We start from the raw sequence: 19272 nt of genomic DNA on the forward strand, positions 1-19272 counted from the left end.
TCATTCACAAGACACTTTAAAGGCTGGCATTCTTCATGTCTATAGAGAAGAGAAACTGTGCAAACACCTTAGTATGCTCTCTTGTTGCTTCAGTTTGATACTTAATTTTTGGACATGTGATGGGAAAAAGAATAAGTACTGTTGTTTTACTTTGCAATATATTGAAGATGGTCTGAAACTGAAGAAGAAGATTCTTGCCGTAAAAAATGTGGGATACAATTATACAGGAGAAACTCTTTTTGGGATGGTAAAAAGTCTGCTTCTGGAGTGGAACATTGACAAGAAATTGTGCTCTATAACTGTAGAAAGTTCTTCCTCAAATGATCAAATGGTTAAGACCTTAGAAAGTTGGCTTGGTAATCAAGGTTACCATCCTTTTAGAGGGAAATTATTTCACATCCGTTGCATTACACATATTATAAATCTCCTTGTTCAGGATGGATTGGATGAGATAGTGATATTCTTCATAAGATAAGGAAAGCTATCAAATACATCAGTGAAACAACAATTGGGAAAGAAAAGTTTCAAGAGGTTGTAAAGAAACTGAATTTACAAAGCAAGGACATTACTTCTCAAGGTGTTCCTATAAGGTGGGATTCCACCTTTTTCATGCTTGAGAGTGCATTGGAGTGCAGGGAAGCATTTTCTTACCTACAGAGTAGTGATTGTGACTCCCCTGTAAATTTATCTATGGAGGAATGGGATAAGGCAAAAGTCATGCACAAATGTTTGATTGTTTACTATGATGGCATATGCAGTTTTTTAGGAAGCAAATGTCTTACTACAAATGTGTATTTTCGTAAGATTTGTGATATTCATCACAATTTAATTCAATGGCAAAAAAGTGAACATACATTTATTCGCTCGGTTGCAAAGAAAATGAGTGAGACATTTGACAAGTACTTTGACTATTGTACTTCTGTTTCGGCAATTGCAGCAGTTTTTGACCCACGGACAAAATTGGACTTTGTGCATTACTCGTTCACAGAGTTATATGGTGGGCATACTAAGAAATTCTTATTGATTGATGATGCTCTTGGTCATATTTTTGATGAATATGCAAAAGGCCGTAGCAGTCAAGCATGTACTTCATATGATGATAATTATTCTGATATACTAAATAGGTGGCACAAGTCTAAAAGAGAAATGAATAAGGCTCATTCACAAAGGGCCGAGCTCCATCGATATTTAGAAGAGCCTATACCTGATTTTGAGGGAGAGTTTGACATATTGGGTTGGTGGCATACAAATAGTACAAAATTTCCAACTCTTTGGAGGATAGCTCGAGATATCTTGGCAATTCCAATGTCAACTTCTATATCAAATTCTGCTTTCAGTATTGAAACCATGACAATCAATCCAACCTTTAATGGTTTGTATCCTGACATCATAGAGGCCTTGGTATGTGGGGAGGACTGGTTGGACAATCCTGCAAGGATGTAAGTACGATTTGCATTCATTAAGAATTTAAGATCCTTTTATATATATATATATATATATGCTCTCTATGCATTCCTTCACTCCCTTTTCATTCCATTTAACTTCAGCACAGCGAACAAGGACAATGACCACTCTTTTGAACCCAATCATACTTCATTTAGTTTGGCGGGGACTTCTTTAAGCTTGGAATCTCAAGAGGCACAATCTCAGTCTATCAAATTTTTTTTTTTTACTATTTTGATTTCTTTTTTGAAATGATGTTTGTGTTGACAATGCTTTCACCTGCAGAAAGATGCTCCCTCTACTACCAATACAAAACTCATGCTTGCAAATCTTAGTTCAACTTGGAGCCCTCAGCCATTTCCAACAGGTGAGTACCATTCTTAAAGTTTAAATAAAACTATAAGGTTTGAAAATTTAAATCTGGTATCCAAAAAAAAAAAAAAAAATTTAATCAAAATATTTGAAATTATATAAGTTTAAAATGAATTTTAAAAAGTTAAAAAAGAAAAAGAAAAAAAAGGTATGATGATGTTTAAATGAATATTACCTAAAACTTGCCTAATAAAAAATAATTGGATTGTGATATTAAAACCTAATATCACCACCGCGCACCCTTGGTGCGGTGGTTATTTTACAAGTATAAGTGTTTGTGGAGTGTGAGGGGCAAGGGCTGGGATTCAAGTCTCCAGGAGAGAGCTTTACACATATATACACTTAGATTATGCTAGAATAAAAATTCTATCTTGTAAAAAATAAAAATAAAAATAAATAAAAAAAACCTAATATCATTTATGAGAATTTTTTTTTATACCAACAATTTTTTTAATTATAAAATGAAATTAATTAGGAAGAAAAAAGAGAGGAAAATCTAATTCATCTTAATTATAAAACAAGAAAATAATATAAAAGTATAAGGTATTTTCCCTCTCTCTTGTGTGTGTGCACGTGTCTATTTCTCCAAAAAAAAAAAAAAAAAAAGAAGAGAGACAAATTTCAAGTTATTTCCATTTAAATCGTTAAACCTCATAGTTTTGAATAATTTCATATAGTTTTATGAATAAAGTATAATTACAAAATTGGTGGTAACCTAAGGCTACAACTTCTTTTAAAAAAATTAACATTAATCTATATTTTAAAAATCTAATCGTTGGATTGTATTTTCTTTACGCTCTTAATACATATGTCAAATTTTGTGTCAATTAGAAAATATTTGCTATATGATTTATAAGTTTATATTTCATGCATAATTTTAAATTACAAAAATTTGCAATTTAAGTAACGTCTTGATGATATAGCTATTGATCTTTAATTTTTTAGAAATTTTGCAAGTATGGAGGATAAAATAAGAAAATGTAATTCAATGGTGGATTTATTAAATTTACCTCCAATAAAAAGATATTAAATAAAGTTGTAGCCTTAGGTTACGCCAATTTTGTAACTAAAATTTTGGGTATATTTCATTTAAATCTTATACTTTCAAAATGTTTCATTTAAACCTCAAAGATTGAAATAAATGTCATTTGAACCAGATAGTCACATGATTCTTAACAGGGGTTGATAGAATTTGTGCTAGAAGATTTAAATGAAATATTTTTAAAAACTAAGATTTAGACGAAACATTTTGAAAGTTTAAAATTTAAATGAAACATACACAAAACTCTAAGGTTTAAAAAGTAATTATATCCCTTAATTTTTTTTTTTTTTGGGGTCATATTGAGGAGTTTGTTCCCATACAAGTCTTTTATTATTTTTCTTTTATTATTATTCTTTTTTAAACTTTATGGGGGCTATGAAACATCAAAATGCAAGCATATTATAATTTTACAAATAATTGTCATGAGTCTTGTAACTTAGTAGCATTATTAATTTATTATGTATCCTCTGGTGAGTGGTGCCATCTTGCCATTTGTAAGCACCATGTGGTCTTCAATCAAATTGGACATCAACAAATTACAAACGTGGTTTTTTTGAAAAAAAAAAAAATTTAATACTAGCCTCTGAGCATGCACGTGAAGTGCATGCTCAGAGGTTCTTTTATTTTTTTGGGTAAATGTTAATAATTTGCATCTATTATAATTTATAAATATTTTTTTTTTCAAACAAATAAAAATGATAAATTTTAGAAATAAACAGTAATGTAATTTCTTTTTTGAACGTGAAGGGAACAAAATCTTAAATTTTAGGAATTTTCTTTTTGAATTTAAAATGAAATTTGTTATTTGACATTTATGACTTTATTTCTAAATAAAGTTACCTTTCATTAATGAGAGTATTTTGAAACCATATAAAGGTCCAATTGAAAGAGAGAAATTCTTTTATATATAGTACTAAAGCGCGTGCTCAGAGGCTTTTTTATTTTTTTGGGTAAAGGTTAATAATTTGCATGTATTGTAATTTAGAAATATATATTTTTATTTTTCAAACAAATAATTTAGAGATAAGTAATTTCTTTTTTAAACGTGAAGGGGAAAAAATCCTAAATTTTAGGAATTCTCTTTTTGAATTCAAAATGAAATTTGTTATTTGACATTTATGACCTTATTTCTAAATGAAGTTACAATTCATTAATGATGTTATTTTTGAACCACATAAAAGTCCAGTTGAAAGAGGGGAATCCTCTTATATATAAGCTCCATTTGGGTAAGGCTTTTTGTGTTTGCATTTAGAGTAAGTTGCAATTTTTGCCTTTTTTTTTTTTTTTTTTTTTTTTAAGTCCAGTACCTCTTGCACTGTTCATGAGACGTGAACTGTGCAAACAGGTAAATGCACAGTGATTTCATTAATGAACAGTAACCAAAATATATATATATTTTTTATTGTTTTTAGTTTTCAGTTTTTAGCAAAATAAGTGGTATCCAAACGCACACATTATATAAATATAAATAGATTAATTATTAAAAATAGTATTATAAGAAAATTATTTTGGCAAGCAGTCTCTTTTTGAAAATTGTGTTTTAAAAATATGATTTAAGCATTGAAATTTCAAATAGAGTAGTCTTCAAAATAATTTCCCGTGTTTCTATTGCAGGTGTCATCATCAAGTCATCTGATCATGGTTCTAGTGGCAATGATGCTGAGGCGGTGAAGAGCTGTCTTAGAACAATGGAGTTTCAGTACCATGATAAGGTTGCCAAAGAAATGGAGAGGGCAGAGTATGAGGCCCAGTTGGCAGCAAAGGAGGCTCAAAATCGTCAGGATAGGGAGCAATATGCTCAGGAGAAGTTTGACCTAGAGCAGCGAATCAAGCATTTGGAGGTTGAGTGGCAGAAGCTACTTTTTGAGGCCAACAGAGATAGACAAAGGAACGTTCTTGTTCCACCTAATTATGGGTATCCTGCGCCATCATCAGCACCATCAAGTTCTTCTCAATTGGGAGTTTCCAATCCTCGAGGATCATGGCATGAGGGTGAGGGTTCATACCAACATTTAGACACCACTTCAGATATTTCACATTGTCCTGGCCTGATGTATAATTCTCAAAATCAAGGTACCTCAAGTTTAGTCACGATGGACTTGGTTCGTGCGAACGAATTCCCCAAATCTCCTATGACTCCACCTCCTATGTCTACACCCCCGACCACTCCACCCGAACCACCCCAAATGGATCAGGATTTCTACCAGCAGTTGATAGCAGCCTATGAAGCTCGGACGAGCATGTTTTAACTTCTTCTTTTTTATATCTCCTCTGGCATGTAAATAACACTAGATGGTAATCTGTGCTATGCATGCAATTACTTTGAGATAGAATGTACACCAAACAATCCTAATATGTGTAATGAACTAAACCCAGATTTGTGATCATGGTTGGTATGTTACTATCAAAGTTCAATTTAATACTAAAACGAACCAAAATACAACCGAAAGCAAATAATCCAACAATTCTTAGTAAAACAGAGCATTCATAATTTTACCTTTTTCGATTTGATAGAAAACCATCAAATACCACATTATCATAGGCATCTAGTGCATAATGAGAATTTAACATGAATCATGTACAATTTTTTCCATCAAAACTTAAACATTTAACATGAGAATTCTAACTCAAGGATACCCAAAATCATCTCATAAATTAAACAATAACATTTTCTCAAATTCTTTATATGTACACAACCCCTTAAACAACAAAAAAACTGGGTTTTAACAAGTTTTACAAACTATAGTTATTTCAAAGCATATCTATCCAAAAAAAAAAAAAAGAGGTAATTACATTTCGATTACTTTTTACACTAATGACTTACCGATCTAACTAACATGTCAAAAAGAAACTACTATAGAAAATAAGAGTGCAATTTTTGGAATAAATGATCTACACTGGAAGTGATGGATTTGATATTAATTTATAGTTGTACAAGCAAGACCATATAAGATGGTTTAGAGATACAAACTCAGTGGTTCTTACCAGAAAACTAAGGTAATACAAAGTCAGCTATGATCTGTCATTGTTGGTCAATGGACGATACTCTTCTTGAATCTAGCATTGTTTTAGCTGATGTAACGATCTTTTTTTTCTTTATTTTTCTTTATTTTTTTCTCAGAAAATGTAACGATCTTATATGCATTGAATTTGGGCAGAATGAGGCAGATTTTCGAAGTGCATATTGGCAATAATGCTTTTCGTGAGCTGCTACAGAACTGATGCAAAGTGCTGGATTGGTGTTGTTGGACACGTGACTGGTGCATTGATTGCTTTGTGCTATAATTGCCCTTCAAATTGACAAAGGGAGGAGGGTATCACTCCCAACTTGTGTCAAAGGGATGAAAAATGAGCCTTAGAGAAATTGCTTTGTAAAAATATCTGCTAGTTTAGTGTTGTAAACAAACTTAGAATACCTTTTCACACGCAAAATGGTAATCAAGTTATGCTTTGCGTTAAGCATGAAATACGGGATTAGTAGACTGTGGATGGCCATGGCTCAATACTCAGCCTTGACATTGCATCGAGCAACATGGGTTTGTTTCTTGACAACCTAAGAAATCAAATTGGAGCCAAAGAAGACTTCACAAGTAGTGATGGATCTATAAGTGAATGTGCAACTAACCCAATCAGCACTAAAGAAAGTGTTGGATAATCTAGTTTTGTATCTCATACAAAACACACAGCGGAAGCAACAAACATGGATCTATTTCATTCATGATTGATAACATGCACTATATAAATTTCAGAATTTAAGAACAAGATAGCGTACCTTAGTGCGGTGAAATTCAAAACAAAAGATTATAAGTACTTGGGAACACTTTTAATCTCACTCTAATTCCACTTTATGCCCAAGAAGTGTGGTTTCTCAATTAGTTTCCAAGGGAGAATAATTGAGCGGTTTCACTCACACATACACACCATTTCACAATGATGTCTCTCTTAAAAAAAATTATGTATGTTTCTTCCTTTATAACTAACTGATTATCTAATTGGGCTGGTCTATTGGGCCTTTCCAATTGGGTTTTAGTGTGTGACTTGGAGTGGGACCAAAAGGACCAATAAGACACTAGTTCCAATGTGCCTTAAGCTTTTCTGTCAACTTTTGACAAGTCTAAAGTTACCATTAATTATATTTAATACCACTATATAAATATAATTGCACTCTAGGCTTTATTAATAAATTATATCTCAAGACTTTATTATATATGCAACCCCTTCATAAAATATTCGTAATATTACAAAGTCATAAATATAAACTGCCACTTTGAAGATTGCTACATCTTAATCCTTGAGTATCCAGTTTAATCCTTTAAAGTTATTCATCATATATTTATGAAATCTAATTTCATAAATATATACTTTAGTAATTTCTTACCAAAGTGGTTAGACCTAACTCTCTAAATAACTGAACCCATTAAACTTATCTCAAAAGAATATTTTATATCTCCGTTAAGAGATTATAAATTCTATCTTGAGAATATATGTTCCATTAACACCAAATGTGGCTGCCCAACATACTGAGGTTTTAACCATTACTTTAGATTTCACTCCTGATATATCAAACCAACCTACCTCCATGATCAGGTCCATTATTCTCTCAAGATTAAGAGTTCATATAAATAGAAGTCGTGAGATTTATTATTCATTTAACAGTCATTAGGAGAATAATAAATCTCACAGTGGTCCAGTTCAATATGTCTTAACTCTTAAAACATATCAACATATCACCTAGAAGTCTCCAATTTCATGATCAAGACAAATCATCTTAGTTGATATGTTATAGTCTTCGCAAATGAAATGCCCAATTTTATCATCGACTACGAACTATAATTCTGAGTTTACAAAGAACTTGTGATTTATATCTTCTGTGACTTTTCACATAAATCACATACCATGCATCTCATGGACTATATGATAATGTCCGAATATTCATGTTACCATTATTTTAGATAATAATAAAACAACTTTATTAATCACAACATTAAGTCATACATAATGTCATATATAATAACGTACATAGTATCATACAATAGGATTTAAGGGCACTAATTCTAACAAAAAGCATAGAGGTCAAGATAAGTATCCTCGAGGAGATGAAGCTTGAAGTCGAGTGCCTTGAACACATCGAAGAATGGTTTTAAATTGTTGCATGTATTGGACCGAAGGTGTAACACCCCAAGCATTTTTCTTAAGCAAATTTTAAATGTGAATAATATTTCAAATGAATTTTATTTTTCTTTAAGGTGGTTAATTATAATTGCAGAGGTCTTATGAATATCTAAAGCATATAATGGCATTTTTGTGATTTGTGGTAATGAGCTTGGTGAAAATTAAGGAAGTGCTGAAACCTAAGGGTAGAGTGGTAAATGTCTCCTCAAGATATTTGTAGTTAATGGTCCACAATCAGCACAACCCCTTCTTTGGATCCTTCTCTCCCTCTGCTTGCGTTCTTCTCTAGCTTCTTCTTCTCTTCTTGTTTTCTCCACCCCATGGCCAACCCATTTCAAGCTTCCTCTTCTCACCACCACCCATTATCACACTTAAAGCAACCTAAACCACACTAGCACCGCTTCATTTTAATGGAGGCACCAAGTGTTTTCTCCACCCCATGGCCGACCCATTGCAAGCTTCCTCTTCTCACCACCGCCCATTATCACCACTTAAAGCAACCTAAACCACACTAGCACCGCTCCATTTTAATGGAGGCACCAAGCGTTCTCCTTGAGTTGCTGAAACAGTGGTGTAAAGGTGAAATTTTCTTGATCCACTTCCTTATTGTTTTGGTTATGGTCTTAAGCTTGTGTAGAGTCAATCTCTTGGGTGGGGATAATATTTTGATATGGGTTGTGTGAGATGTTTCTTTTAGTTTTGTACAATTTATGGTTTGGTATGAGTTTTGCTAAACTTTGTTTTGTGGTCGTTTGTTGTGTTAATTTCTTAAAATTCTGGTATTTATGTATATTACCAATGATAAAATGGTTTGTTGAGGATGAACATATGATATTTCTTGAAAGGGGATATGAAGTTTGGTGTTCAAAAAGATCATTTGGCCATACTTAATTTGTTTTCTGTAAAAACTCTGCACACATTGTAGTTAAAAGGTCATAATAACCACCATAGATTAAATCTGGAAGCCTAAGATGGCTGTAATGAAAGCTAATACACATACCTTTTACTTGATTCAAGTCTCAAAGCATTATGGCTAGTATAATAATTATAATGATTTTTCCTTTTGGGACTGTAAATCTGTCTTTGACAGATTTGAGTCAGCCACAATATATGATTTTTAACAAATTATAGAAAAATTGTTTTGTGCTGAATTTTCTGTGGTACATTGTATACATATGGGGGAATGTTCCCTTAAATTTTTGTATTAATCGGATAACATTTCATTGACCAAGCGATTTTTACAAAATGGCTGGCTTGCTATGTATTGAATCTGAAAGTGCGATGAAAACGCTGAGATTTTGTGGAATTTACTTCAAATCCTTGTTGAATGGATTGGCTTGTAAATTCATGTGCTTTCTTCGACATGGGTTTTACTTGGTAAATTTTAGTAATGGTTTGGTTTAATCGTTTAGTGCTCATAAGGGAAACTCATGAGTTATGCTACCTCTATTTCGAATTAATGTGTTTTATGTTATGTTTATATGTGCACATTGCTTGTAGTGGAGAATTAAAATGCTTTGGTTTTGTGCTGTGGCACTATGAGTTTGTATGCTTATTTGGTTCCCGTTTGGGAATGGGTACTATTAGGACATATGTGTTTTCACTTGTTAAGAACATATGTCACTTATTTATGTAAATTGGCTAATCCTTTGACAAAACCCACTCTACTTGTAACTGGGTAGTTCTAGGTGTTTTTAATACTTCAAGAAACAAGGTTTCAAGGTCAAGTGTTGAAGTCATCAAGTCTGTCCAAGAAAAGCAAGTTGAAGTGCAATTTCATTAAAACTCGACACCTGCTCGATAGCTACCTCGACACCTGCTATCTGTCGAAATTTAAAAAGTCAGATTTTCTGATCTAATTTTCTTGGGATCCGTGAATATGTTTTTGGGCCTTCTTTTCTCCAAACCCTAAACATATAAAAAGATTGTTTTAAGAGCCGTCAAGTGTGATACAAGTTGAAAACTCATTGAGCAATCTCTGTTTAAGCAAATTGTGATCAAAAGACGAAGTTCTTGACCTAGTTCATCTTCTCTGAAGAAGTTGCTGTGTATTTGCACCATAGGGTTTTGTGACCAAGTATCTTCCTGATCTTCATCGTGTAGGATAAACTGAAGAACTTTGCAGCTAACCTTTCTTCCTTAAGTTGGTGTTCTGAAGTCGCGTACTGGGATCCGTACATTGGTTAGTCATGTACTTGGGAGCCGTGCATCAAAGGTGGGAACTGTCGCTACAGATCAAGTCCAATTGGGTATTGGGGTAAAGGTTCAACTATAGGTTGATAAGGTACTTGGGATTCCTTTACTTGTAACCGCTTGATTTGATAATAGTGGAGTTTTGGGAGTGGTAACCTGAAAATCACCCGGTGGGGTTTTTGCCATGAGGTTTTTCCCCATTCGTAAACAAATCACCGTGTCATTTATTTTCCACTGCATATTTAGTTATTTGGTGATTTGTTTGTGCTTCAATGCAATTGTATGATAAATTGATTAATTAATAACTAGGCTAATTAATTAATTGGTTTAATCACAAGGGGTCATTCAGATTGTGGCCTATCAAGTGGTATCAGAGCAAGCACACTCTGATTTGGTTTAATCGTTGCTGTGTTGATCCATTGACCCCCGTTTGTCATAGATAGAGGACAGTCATTAATTATACCTCCTTTATTTGATGGCACTAACTATGAATACTGGAAAGTATGCATGAGAGCTTTCTTACAGTCTTTAGATGAGAAGGTGTGGCAGGCTGTAGAGATTGGCTGGACCAAGCCAAAAGAAGAACCGGCTGATTGGGATGATGCAAAGATCAAGGGGGCCAACTTCAACAGCAGAGCATTAAATGCCCTATTTAGCGCAGTCACCAATGAGGAGTTCAAGAAGATATCCTCAACTGAAACTGCTAAGGAGGCTTGGATCATCCTCTAGACAACCTATGAAGGAACAAAGGCTGTCAAAGATTCAAAACTTCAGAGGCCCACTACAAGCTTTGAAGAAATTAAGATGGATGAAGATGAGTCGTTTGATGAGTTCTATGCCAAGCTAAAGGACATAGTGAACTCAGCCTTCAATCTTGGGGAAACCATCCCTGAACCCAAGGTTGTAAGGAAGGTGCTCAGATCTCTACCTGAGAGATTTCATGCCAAGATTACGACAATAGAAGAATCAAAGGACATTGACAAAATTCCTTTGACTGAGTTGGTTGGAAACTTGCAGACCTACGAGCCAGGACTATCTAGGATTGGCAAAACCAGTAAAGGCAAGAGCATGGCCTTGAAGACAAAGAGCAGTGATACAGATGAGTCTTCCAATGACGAAGATTCTAAGATGAAGTCCTACATTACAAGGCAGTTTAAGAAGTTTATGAAGAATGCCAATGGGAGGAACTTCGACAAGGACCACAGACAATCCAGTTCTTCTCAGTTTAAGAACCAAGACAAAGGGAAGAAGGACACTAAGGATGGCAATCAATACACTGTTTCAGCTGGACCAAAGTGCTTCGGATGTCATGGATTCAGTCACATGAAGCATGAATGCCCAACATATCTCAAGAGCATTGGGAAGAGTAAGACACTTGCTGCAACCTTGAGTGACACTAAGCCTGAAGATAATTCCGACAATAAGGATGACGGAATCTTAAATGCCTTCACTGCCACAGTCAATCCTACTGAGGGGATTGTTGAAGAAGTGGATGAAGAAGAGGAATTGGTGGAGCCCAAATTTGAGAAGATGGATGATCAAGATGATATCCACTCAGCCTATGAGAAGTTTTACAAGCTCTCTGAGAAGCATGAGAAATTATATAGGCTGGCCACCAAGAAGCTCAGTGATGTGGAACTTGATCGTGAAGAGTTGTCCACAAAGGTTGATGAGGCGAATCAAACTATTGGAGCACTGAGGTTTGAGAACAACTTTTTGGCTGAGAAGACCAAAAAGTTTGAAGCTGAGCTGTTTCAAGTTAGATCTCAATTGGAGAGGACTTCAAGTGCAAAGCTTGATGAGATGCTTGGCAATTAGAAATCTGTTTAGATCGAACTGGCTTGGGGTATGGTCTTTCTTTCTCTAATACTGCTTCTACTAATAATACTGTTCTTGTTTCTCCTGCTAATAACACTGAAATTGAGAACACTGATGTTAAAATTGAATTAGCTAGTGAGAACTTAGACAAGGATAAATCTATCTTAGGAGCACTCCCTAAACAAGATAATAAAGATGCTAAAAACCATAGGGCTAAGAAGGGTAACTCTCAAAAGCCTAAACAAAAGAAGCAACATCTCTGTCATCATTGTGGAGTTGTCGGTCATACTTGACCAAATTACTATAAGTGTCTAGCCACTCAACAGAGCAATGGCATGATAGTATTTGGAAGCCAAAATCAGCTTCAATCTTCTCTTGCTCCTCTTGGAGATATTCTAAAAGCCCTCTTGCTTATTTCTAACTTGAACGGTTTCAATTCTTCCCCTTTACCACCGGTTCAAGGATTCAATCAAAGGAAAGGTTCTTCCAAGGTGTGGAAGAAAAAGGACTCTAAGTGATTTCATCACTTTCTTTTCCCTTCTTGTTTTTTTTTTTTTGGTTAAATTACTTGTGTGTTTTGCATTTTTATTGAGTCAGTCTAGTTTTATGCTTTGCTTTGTTTAACATATTTTGTGTGTTTACTTTCAGTTTTGTTTATTTTGTTTTTAATATAAAAATTAAAAAAAAAATTGAAAAATCAAAAAAATACAAAAACAGTGTGTGTTTTGTGTACTTTGGTACTTGTGTACCTTGGATGGCCATTGAAACAAAGTTTCTAAACTTTGTATCTCTTGTAGCTTAGATGAACATCTCTATGCACAATTAAGCAAGTAAGCTTTGTGGCTCTTGTTTGTGATGAGTAAGATTAAATTATCTCTTAAACTTAACACTCGTATCACTCTTTTTGACGGGTAAGACTAGAAAATCCTAAGAGAAAGGCATAAATAACCATCTCACCACTATTGCTCGCCAATCATAAATGACATATGTATGCTTTGGCATAGTAAAAGTGCAGTGTCATAGACACCTGTATGCTTCGGCATAGCAAAAGTACAGTGTCAAAGACATTCGTATGCTTCGGCATAGCAAAAGTGCGATGTCAAATGCTTAACATCTTGGGTATTTCTTTTCTTTCTTTTATATGCCCATGTATGGTATGCTAAAATAAAAGAAAACATAGGAGTTATAGGATGTACCTCAAAGGTGATAGTCCCCATTAAACAGTTATGATTATGTGTGAGTTAAAGTTATTTTCTCATATCTCAAATCGTCATAACATGTATACACATATGCAATCTTGCGATGTTTTTCACACAAACACATAATATTCTTTGCTACTTTTGATACATGTGCAGGTACAATGTGATTTGGCCATCACAAGTGTTTACATGTGCTAATGTATGCTCACTAAACTGTCTTAACTTGTTTTTGAAAAATAAAATTGGTTAGACTTGTTTAGTATGTATGTGTGTGTTTTTGAGGATCCATGTGCTTAAATTCTTGTTGAGAGATGATTTTGAGAGCTTTATATGTTAAATGGATCATTGGTTGAGGTGTATGATAAATTGCATTCATGTCTATGTTTTTCTCTTCTCGAAAAACTGCTTTTGAACTGCTTGCTCGACACCTCCTCGATACGTAGTCATCTGTTGAGCTTCTCAAGCCTTTTTCTTATCGCAATCTCGACACCTCTTCGACACCTGATGGATCGATCGAGAAAGTTTCTATCTCCTCATCACCTCCTCGACACCTTGTCCATCAATCGAGCTTCTGATCTTTGATATTTGATCTTGCACCTCGATACCTCTCGATACCTCCATCTGTCAATGGCCATTTCTCTTAATACCTCCTCGACAGCTTCCTCGATACCTCTCGACACCTCAGCTGTCAAGATTTACTGAGGTGTCTATTTAAGGGATTTTCGCGATTCGGACTTCATTCTCTCGATCTGTCCGTGGCTGTTCACCTCCCAAACACCCTTTTCTCACTCAAATCTTCAAACCCTCTTGCATTTCGGTCTTCCCTTGGTCTCAATCACTTGGTAAGTGCATTTTTCCCTTCCTTTTTCATGCATTGCATGTTTTGAAACCTAGGTTTTGGGATTTTTTTGAAATTTTTGGGGTTTTTCAAAACTGATGAGTTTTTATTGAAATTTTGGGTTGGGTTTTCATTTAAATGCTTTCAAAATGACATACATTGCATTCCATATGCATTAGAATCACATTTACATGCATTTAGATATGTGCTGGTAGGATTGGATTGGGTTGAGCCCATGATGTCTTTTGCTTTGCATGTCACATGCTCATGCATTCTCATGCATACGTTTTTTTTGTTCATTTTATTTGCTCTATTTTGAACTGTGTTAGGACTTTTCTGATTGTCTCCCTCTCTATCTCTTTCTCCTTCTTTTACGTTAGTAGTGTCTATGGCACCCAAACGTAAATCCACTCCTGCTCGGAACCCTCTGCGTTCTAGAGCTTCCTCTTCTTCTGACTCTGCTCCTCTTAACCTTCGGTTCCGTGATGGAGATGCCCACAAGGCATTTACGGAGAACTTTTCTCGACGAGGTGTTCATTCGAAACGCCAAGTCATTTTGGCGGACTTTGCCGACACTGACCTTCCCTCTGTCATTCACAGTAGGGGATGGGGGTCACTGTATGACATCCCGGTCACTTGTCCCCTTGTGCTGATTTAGGAGTTTACTCCAACATGCACGGGATAGATCGTTCAGTACCTCTCTTTTTCACTCGCGTTCGAGGTACCGCATTCCTATCACATCGCAGCTAGTTGCGGATGTGCTTAGAGTTCCTAGGATAGAGTTTCCTGACTATCCTTCTTGTGAGCGTCTGAGTACTGTGTCCAAAGATGAGCTCATCTCCGCCTTTTGTCAATGCCCTGCTGATTGGAGTGAGCATCAGTACACATCATGTAGGCCTTTTGCTAAAGGTCCTAGATTCCTAAACATGGTGATGACATTTGTACTCCATCCTCTCTCTCGCTACAACTCTATCACAGAGCCTCGTGCTCGATTTTTGTTATCACTTCTTGAGCATCTCACTATAGATTTTCCTTCTCACTTTATTCTTTCCATTATAGATGTTCATCTTGATTTGGCGTCCCGTGATAAGCTCATCTTTCCTTCCGCTATCACGAGGATCTTACGCCATTTTTCCATTCCCTTTCCTGTGTCCAACCACTTCACACACATATCTGCCATAGATGCCGCTACCGTAAAACGTAGTGAGGCTCAGTTTAGGTCACGACAGATGAATTCCACTCCTCTCTCCCGTTCAACTCCGTCCAGATCTGCTCCATCCAGATCAGCTCCATCTACATCTGCTCTTTCTTCCTCTACGGGTGATGTATCTCTAGGAGACATTATGGTGCAGCTGCAGCGCATGGACACTCGCCTTGATACACTCTTTGCTGAGTTGTATCAGGTGAATGTTTGTGTTGGTCGTATTGCACGACGGCAGGCGACCATGGGTGGTTTTACTCCAAAGGCTACTCCTTCACCACCTACTCCAGCAGCTTCAAATTCTGAGGATGATGAGGATGATGATGATGATGATGATGGAGATGCTAGCTCTACTGATGAGATGTCTACATGACACTCTACCCTTTGTCACTCGTGACAAAAAGGGGGAGTAGTTTTGGGTTATGAGAGTAGTCATTTTAGGGGGAGAGTTAATATAGAACATTTTGATAAGGGAAGTGTTGATATTCTTGAGAGATGTAGAGAGGTTTTTATGTATCTTTTCTTTTCTATTCTTTATTGATACATTGATCTTGTATATGAGGTCCTTTGACCATTTTTACATACATTGTACTTATACTTCTTTATATATATGGATGTATATTTCTTTCACCTCTTTTTTCATGTGTTGTTTCTTCTCTATCTTTATACACATGTTCTTTATATTTGTATGCAATCTATTATTTTTGTTTCACACAAGATGCCTTGATGAGTTTTGTTTAAAGTGTTTTAGAAATACAGGTTGTCAAAGTCTACTTGCTATAAACTCTCTTCTTGCAAAGTTTTTCAAGAGTTTGTATTAAGATAGATTTTATTGTATTCAACAAGTAAATATGAGTTTAGTGATTTATGACTTCTCTCATATGTTCATTTGCTTGTTGTGGTTTTGTCACGGATTGCCAAAGGGGGAGATTGTTATGACATATGTGTCTTCACTTGTTAAGAACATATGTCACTTATTTATGTAAATTGGCTAATCCTTTGACAAAATGCACTCTACTTGTAATTGGGTAGTTCTAGGTATTTTTAATACTTTAAGAAACAAGGTTTCAAGGTCAAGTGTTGAAGTCATCAAGACTGTCCAAGAAAAGCAAGCTGAAGTGCAATTTCATTAAAGCTCAACACTTACTCGATAGCTACCTCGACACCTGCTATCTGTCGAGATTTAAAAAGTCAAATTTTCTGATCTGATTTTCTTGGGATCTGTGAATATGTTTTTGAGCCTTCTTTTCTCAAAACCCTAAACATATAAAATGATTGTTTTAAGAGCCATCAAGTGTGACACAAGTTGAAAACTCATTGAGCAATCTCTGTTCAAGCAAATTGTGATCAAAAGACGAAGTTCTTGACCTAGTTCATCTTCTCTGAAGACGTTGCTGTGTATTTGCACCATAGGGTTTTGTGACCAAGAATCTTCCTGATCTTCATCATGTAGGATGAACTGAAAAACTTTGCAGCCAACCTTTCTTCCTTAAGTTGGTGTTCTAAAGTCGCGTACTGGGATCCACGCATTCGTTAGTCACGTACTTGGGAGCCGTGAATCAAAGGTGGGAACTGTCGCTACAGATCAAGTCCAATTGGGTATTAGGGTAAGGGTTCAACTGTAGATTGGTAAGGTACTTGGGATTCCTTTACTTGTAACCGCTTGATTTGATAATAGTGGAGTTTCGGGAGTGGTGACCTAAAAATCACCCGGTGAGGTTTTTGCCGCGAGATTTTTCCTCATTCGTAAACAAATCACTGTGTCATTTATTTTCCGCTACATATTTAGTTATTTGGTGATTTTTTTGTTCTTCCACGAAATTGCATGATAAATTGATTAATTAATAACTTGGCTAATTAATTAATTGGTTTAGTCACAAAGGGTCATTCAGATTGTGGCCTATCAGGTACTTGTCTTAGGTTGGGCAAGCTAGGCTTTAGTGTATTTGATTTGATTTAAGGGATCCTTTTCAATTTTAGAGACAAATGTGATGATAAACTTTGCAATAGGACTTGTTATTAATAGGCTTGATCCTTATGTTTCTAGGTTTTGAGATTCTTGGTGATGGACCTAGTGACGGGATTGGTTGATTTTGTGATGCCTGGTTGAGGTAAAATCGGTCGGCTTTCCAAGGTAAGTAGTTTTTTTAATGGGATTTTTGAAAAATAACATAAATGTTGTTTGGGTTAGACACATTTTTGGAAATTACCTATGAAAACTATATTTTCCTAAAAACTACTGTGTCGTAACCTTACTATATATATATATATATATAATTATATATGAAAATGCATCATATTTGGTATTGCATTTGGGGAAATGTATGAATTGCTGATATGGAAAAATAAGCATCTTTTATTTAATCCTTGATAAGAAAATCATTGATTTTATGGTATATTGAAAAATTTAGAGATGCTTATCTTGTCTTGTATTATTTGGGAAATTGATAAAAAATCTCTTGACAAGAATGAAGTTGAAAACCTTACAAACTTTGTTGAAGTTAGATTATTTAAGGTTTTCTAAAACTACTTGGATATGAACTATGTGTTTCAAAGTAATGTAACCTGTGAGTTTATGTGGTTTTAACACCATGCCATGTGTGATTTACCGGTGATCACCTGATTTGGTTTCCGTAGTATTTTTGACAATGGAATCAAATCCAGGTCAATGCCCTTTCACTTTGGATGACGCGTTCTTCCCTGCTGCCTATAGGAGGAAGAGGTTTCTTGATTGTGTGTGGGTGAGGCTGCTGCCCATGGGGCCAAGAGACCACATGCAAGAAAAGTCCTATTTGACGCACTCTCTCTACTGCCCATAGGGGGAGAGAAAAACCTTGAGGGTATGAGTGAAGTTGCTGTCCATAGGGCTAAGAGTCTGCATACCGAGAGGACAATATCATGCCAGTTGTGGATGGGTGGATCCCCTGACCTGTCTATGTGGTAGTGTGGTATCTTTGAGATAAATTATCATATGTTAGATTTTATGGCTTTGGAATTATATTATTAGTGCTCACAGATTATGGTATATAGTTTTAAGGTATTTACTTAGAGAAACTATGTTTAATTATTTAATCATTCTTGTCATACTATTATGGAAATGATCTTCCAGTATTCAGTTAGAATTTTCCCAAATTAAAACATGCTTTGCAAACTGTTTATCATCATGAAACTTGCATTTTCCCCACCCCCATTAATTATGCTACTTATTAGGTTTTAGCTCATCCCACTCTCCAACAGCTTTTCAGATAAAATTGCTATATGTCGGACTTGGAGCTTGTTTTATTGGTGGTGATTAAGTACCATGCTAAGTGGGAGATTTGTGCTATAAAGTGTTGGGGACTCAACTTGCTAAATTTATTGAGGCCATACTTAATGCTACTGGAGATTGGGTTCTTGAGTTTTGTTAGCCTTGAGTGTGGTAGGCATAGATTTTCTGTTGAGGTTGTGTACCTTAGAGAGGATCATGATTTCGTGTTTATTTTATTTGGAGCATTGGATTGTTAAGTACATTTGGAGACACATGATTTGTAGTTTGTATTGCTTGTAAATGTGTCATAAAGCTCTGATTTGTATTGTGGAGAGATCAATATATTTATTTACTTTATCAAAAAAAAAAAAAATCTCATATAGTCTCTCTCGAAGGCTTGGTTTCTCATGCTTTGGACCTTTTTGGGTTTGGGGCATGACAGAAGGAGTATGCATATGTTGGTATCCTGTATTGACATAAATTAAGCCAATTCTTTTTCTTGGCATTGAAGTAAGTTAATCTTCCAAATGCAAACATCTTAGTCAGGCCAAATATGCTTGTGACATCCTCCACCAGGCACAAATATTGCCCACCAGTAGTCTAATCTCATTTTAATCAACTTAATGCATAACATTCTCTAATAGCTTGTTTGGATGAAGGAGGAATTAGAGGGCAGTAGAGTAAAAGGAGGGAGAGTAAGTTAAATTATCTTGTTTGGATGTTTTTTAGGGGAGGAGGGGGAGGGGT

The 19272-nt window shown here is 35.3% G+C and overlaps 1 protein-coding gene and 1 long non-coding RNA gene across 3 annotated transcripts; both read left to right on the forward strand.

Annotated features, from left to right (window-relative positions):
• Positions 1–599: 599 nt before the first annotated feature.
• Positions 600–5227, forward strand: LOC112009276 (zinc finger BED domain-containing protein RICESLEEPER 3). Its single transcript, XM_024041610.2, has 4 exons — positions 600–1439; positions 1548–1638; positions 1729–1810; positions 4472–5227. The coding sequence occupies exons 1-4, from the start codon at positions 610–612 to the stop codon at positions 5104–5106; spliced, it is 1638 nt and encodes a 545-aa protein (XP_023897378.2). The 5' UTR covers positions 600–609; the 3' UTR covers positions 5107–5227.
• A 3072-nt stretch (positions 5228–8299) lies between these two features.
• LOC136065279 (uncharacterized) lies at positions 8300–18923 on the forward strand. 2 transcript variants are annotated; one of them, XR_010626906.1, is made up of 3 exons: positions 8300–8608; positions 17326–17412; positions 17943–18923. It is a non-coding gene; the product is annotated as an uncharacterized LOC136065279 (long non-coding RNA). The 2 variants fall into 2 exon arrangements; XR_010626907.1 differs by having other exon boundaries at positions 18516–18921.
• The last annotated feature ends 349 nt before the right edge of the window (positions 18924–19272 follow it).

Source organism: Quercus suber, unplaced genomic scaffold, assembly GCF_002906115.3.
Source record: "Quercus suber isolate HL8 unplaced genomic scaffold, Cork oak 2.0 scaffold_913, whole genome shotgun sequence".
In the NCBI taxonomy this organism is placed as follows: Eukaryota; Viridiplantae; Streptophyta; class Magnoliopsida; order Fagales; family Fagaceae; genus Quercus; species Quercus suber.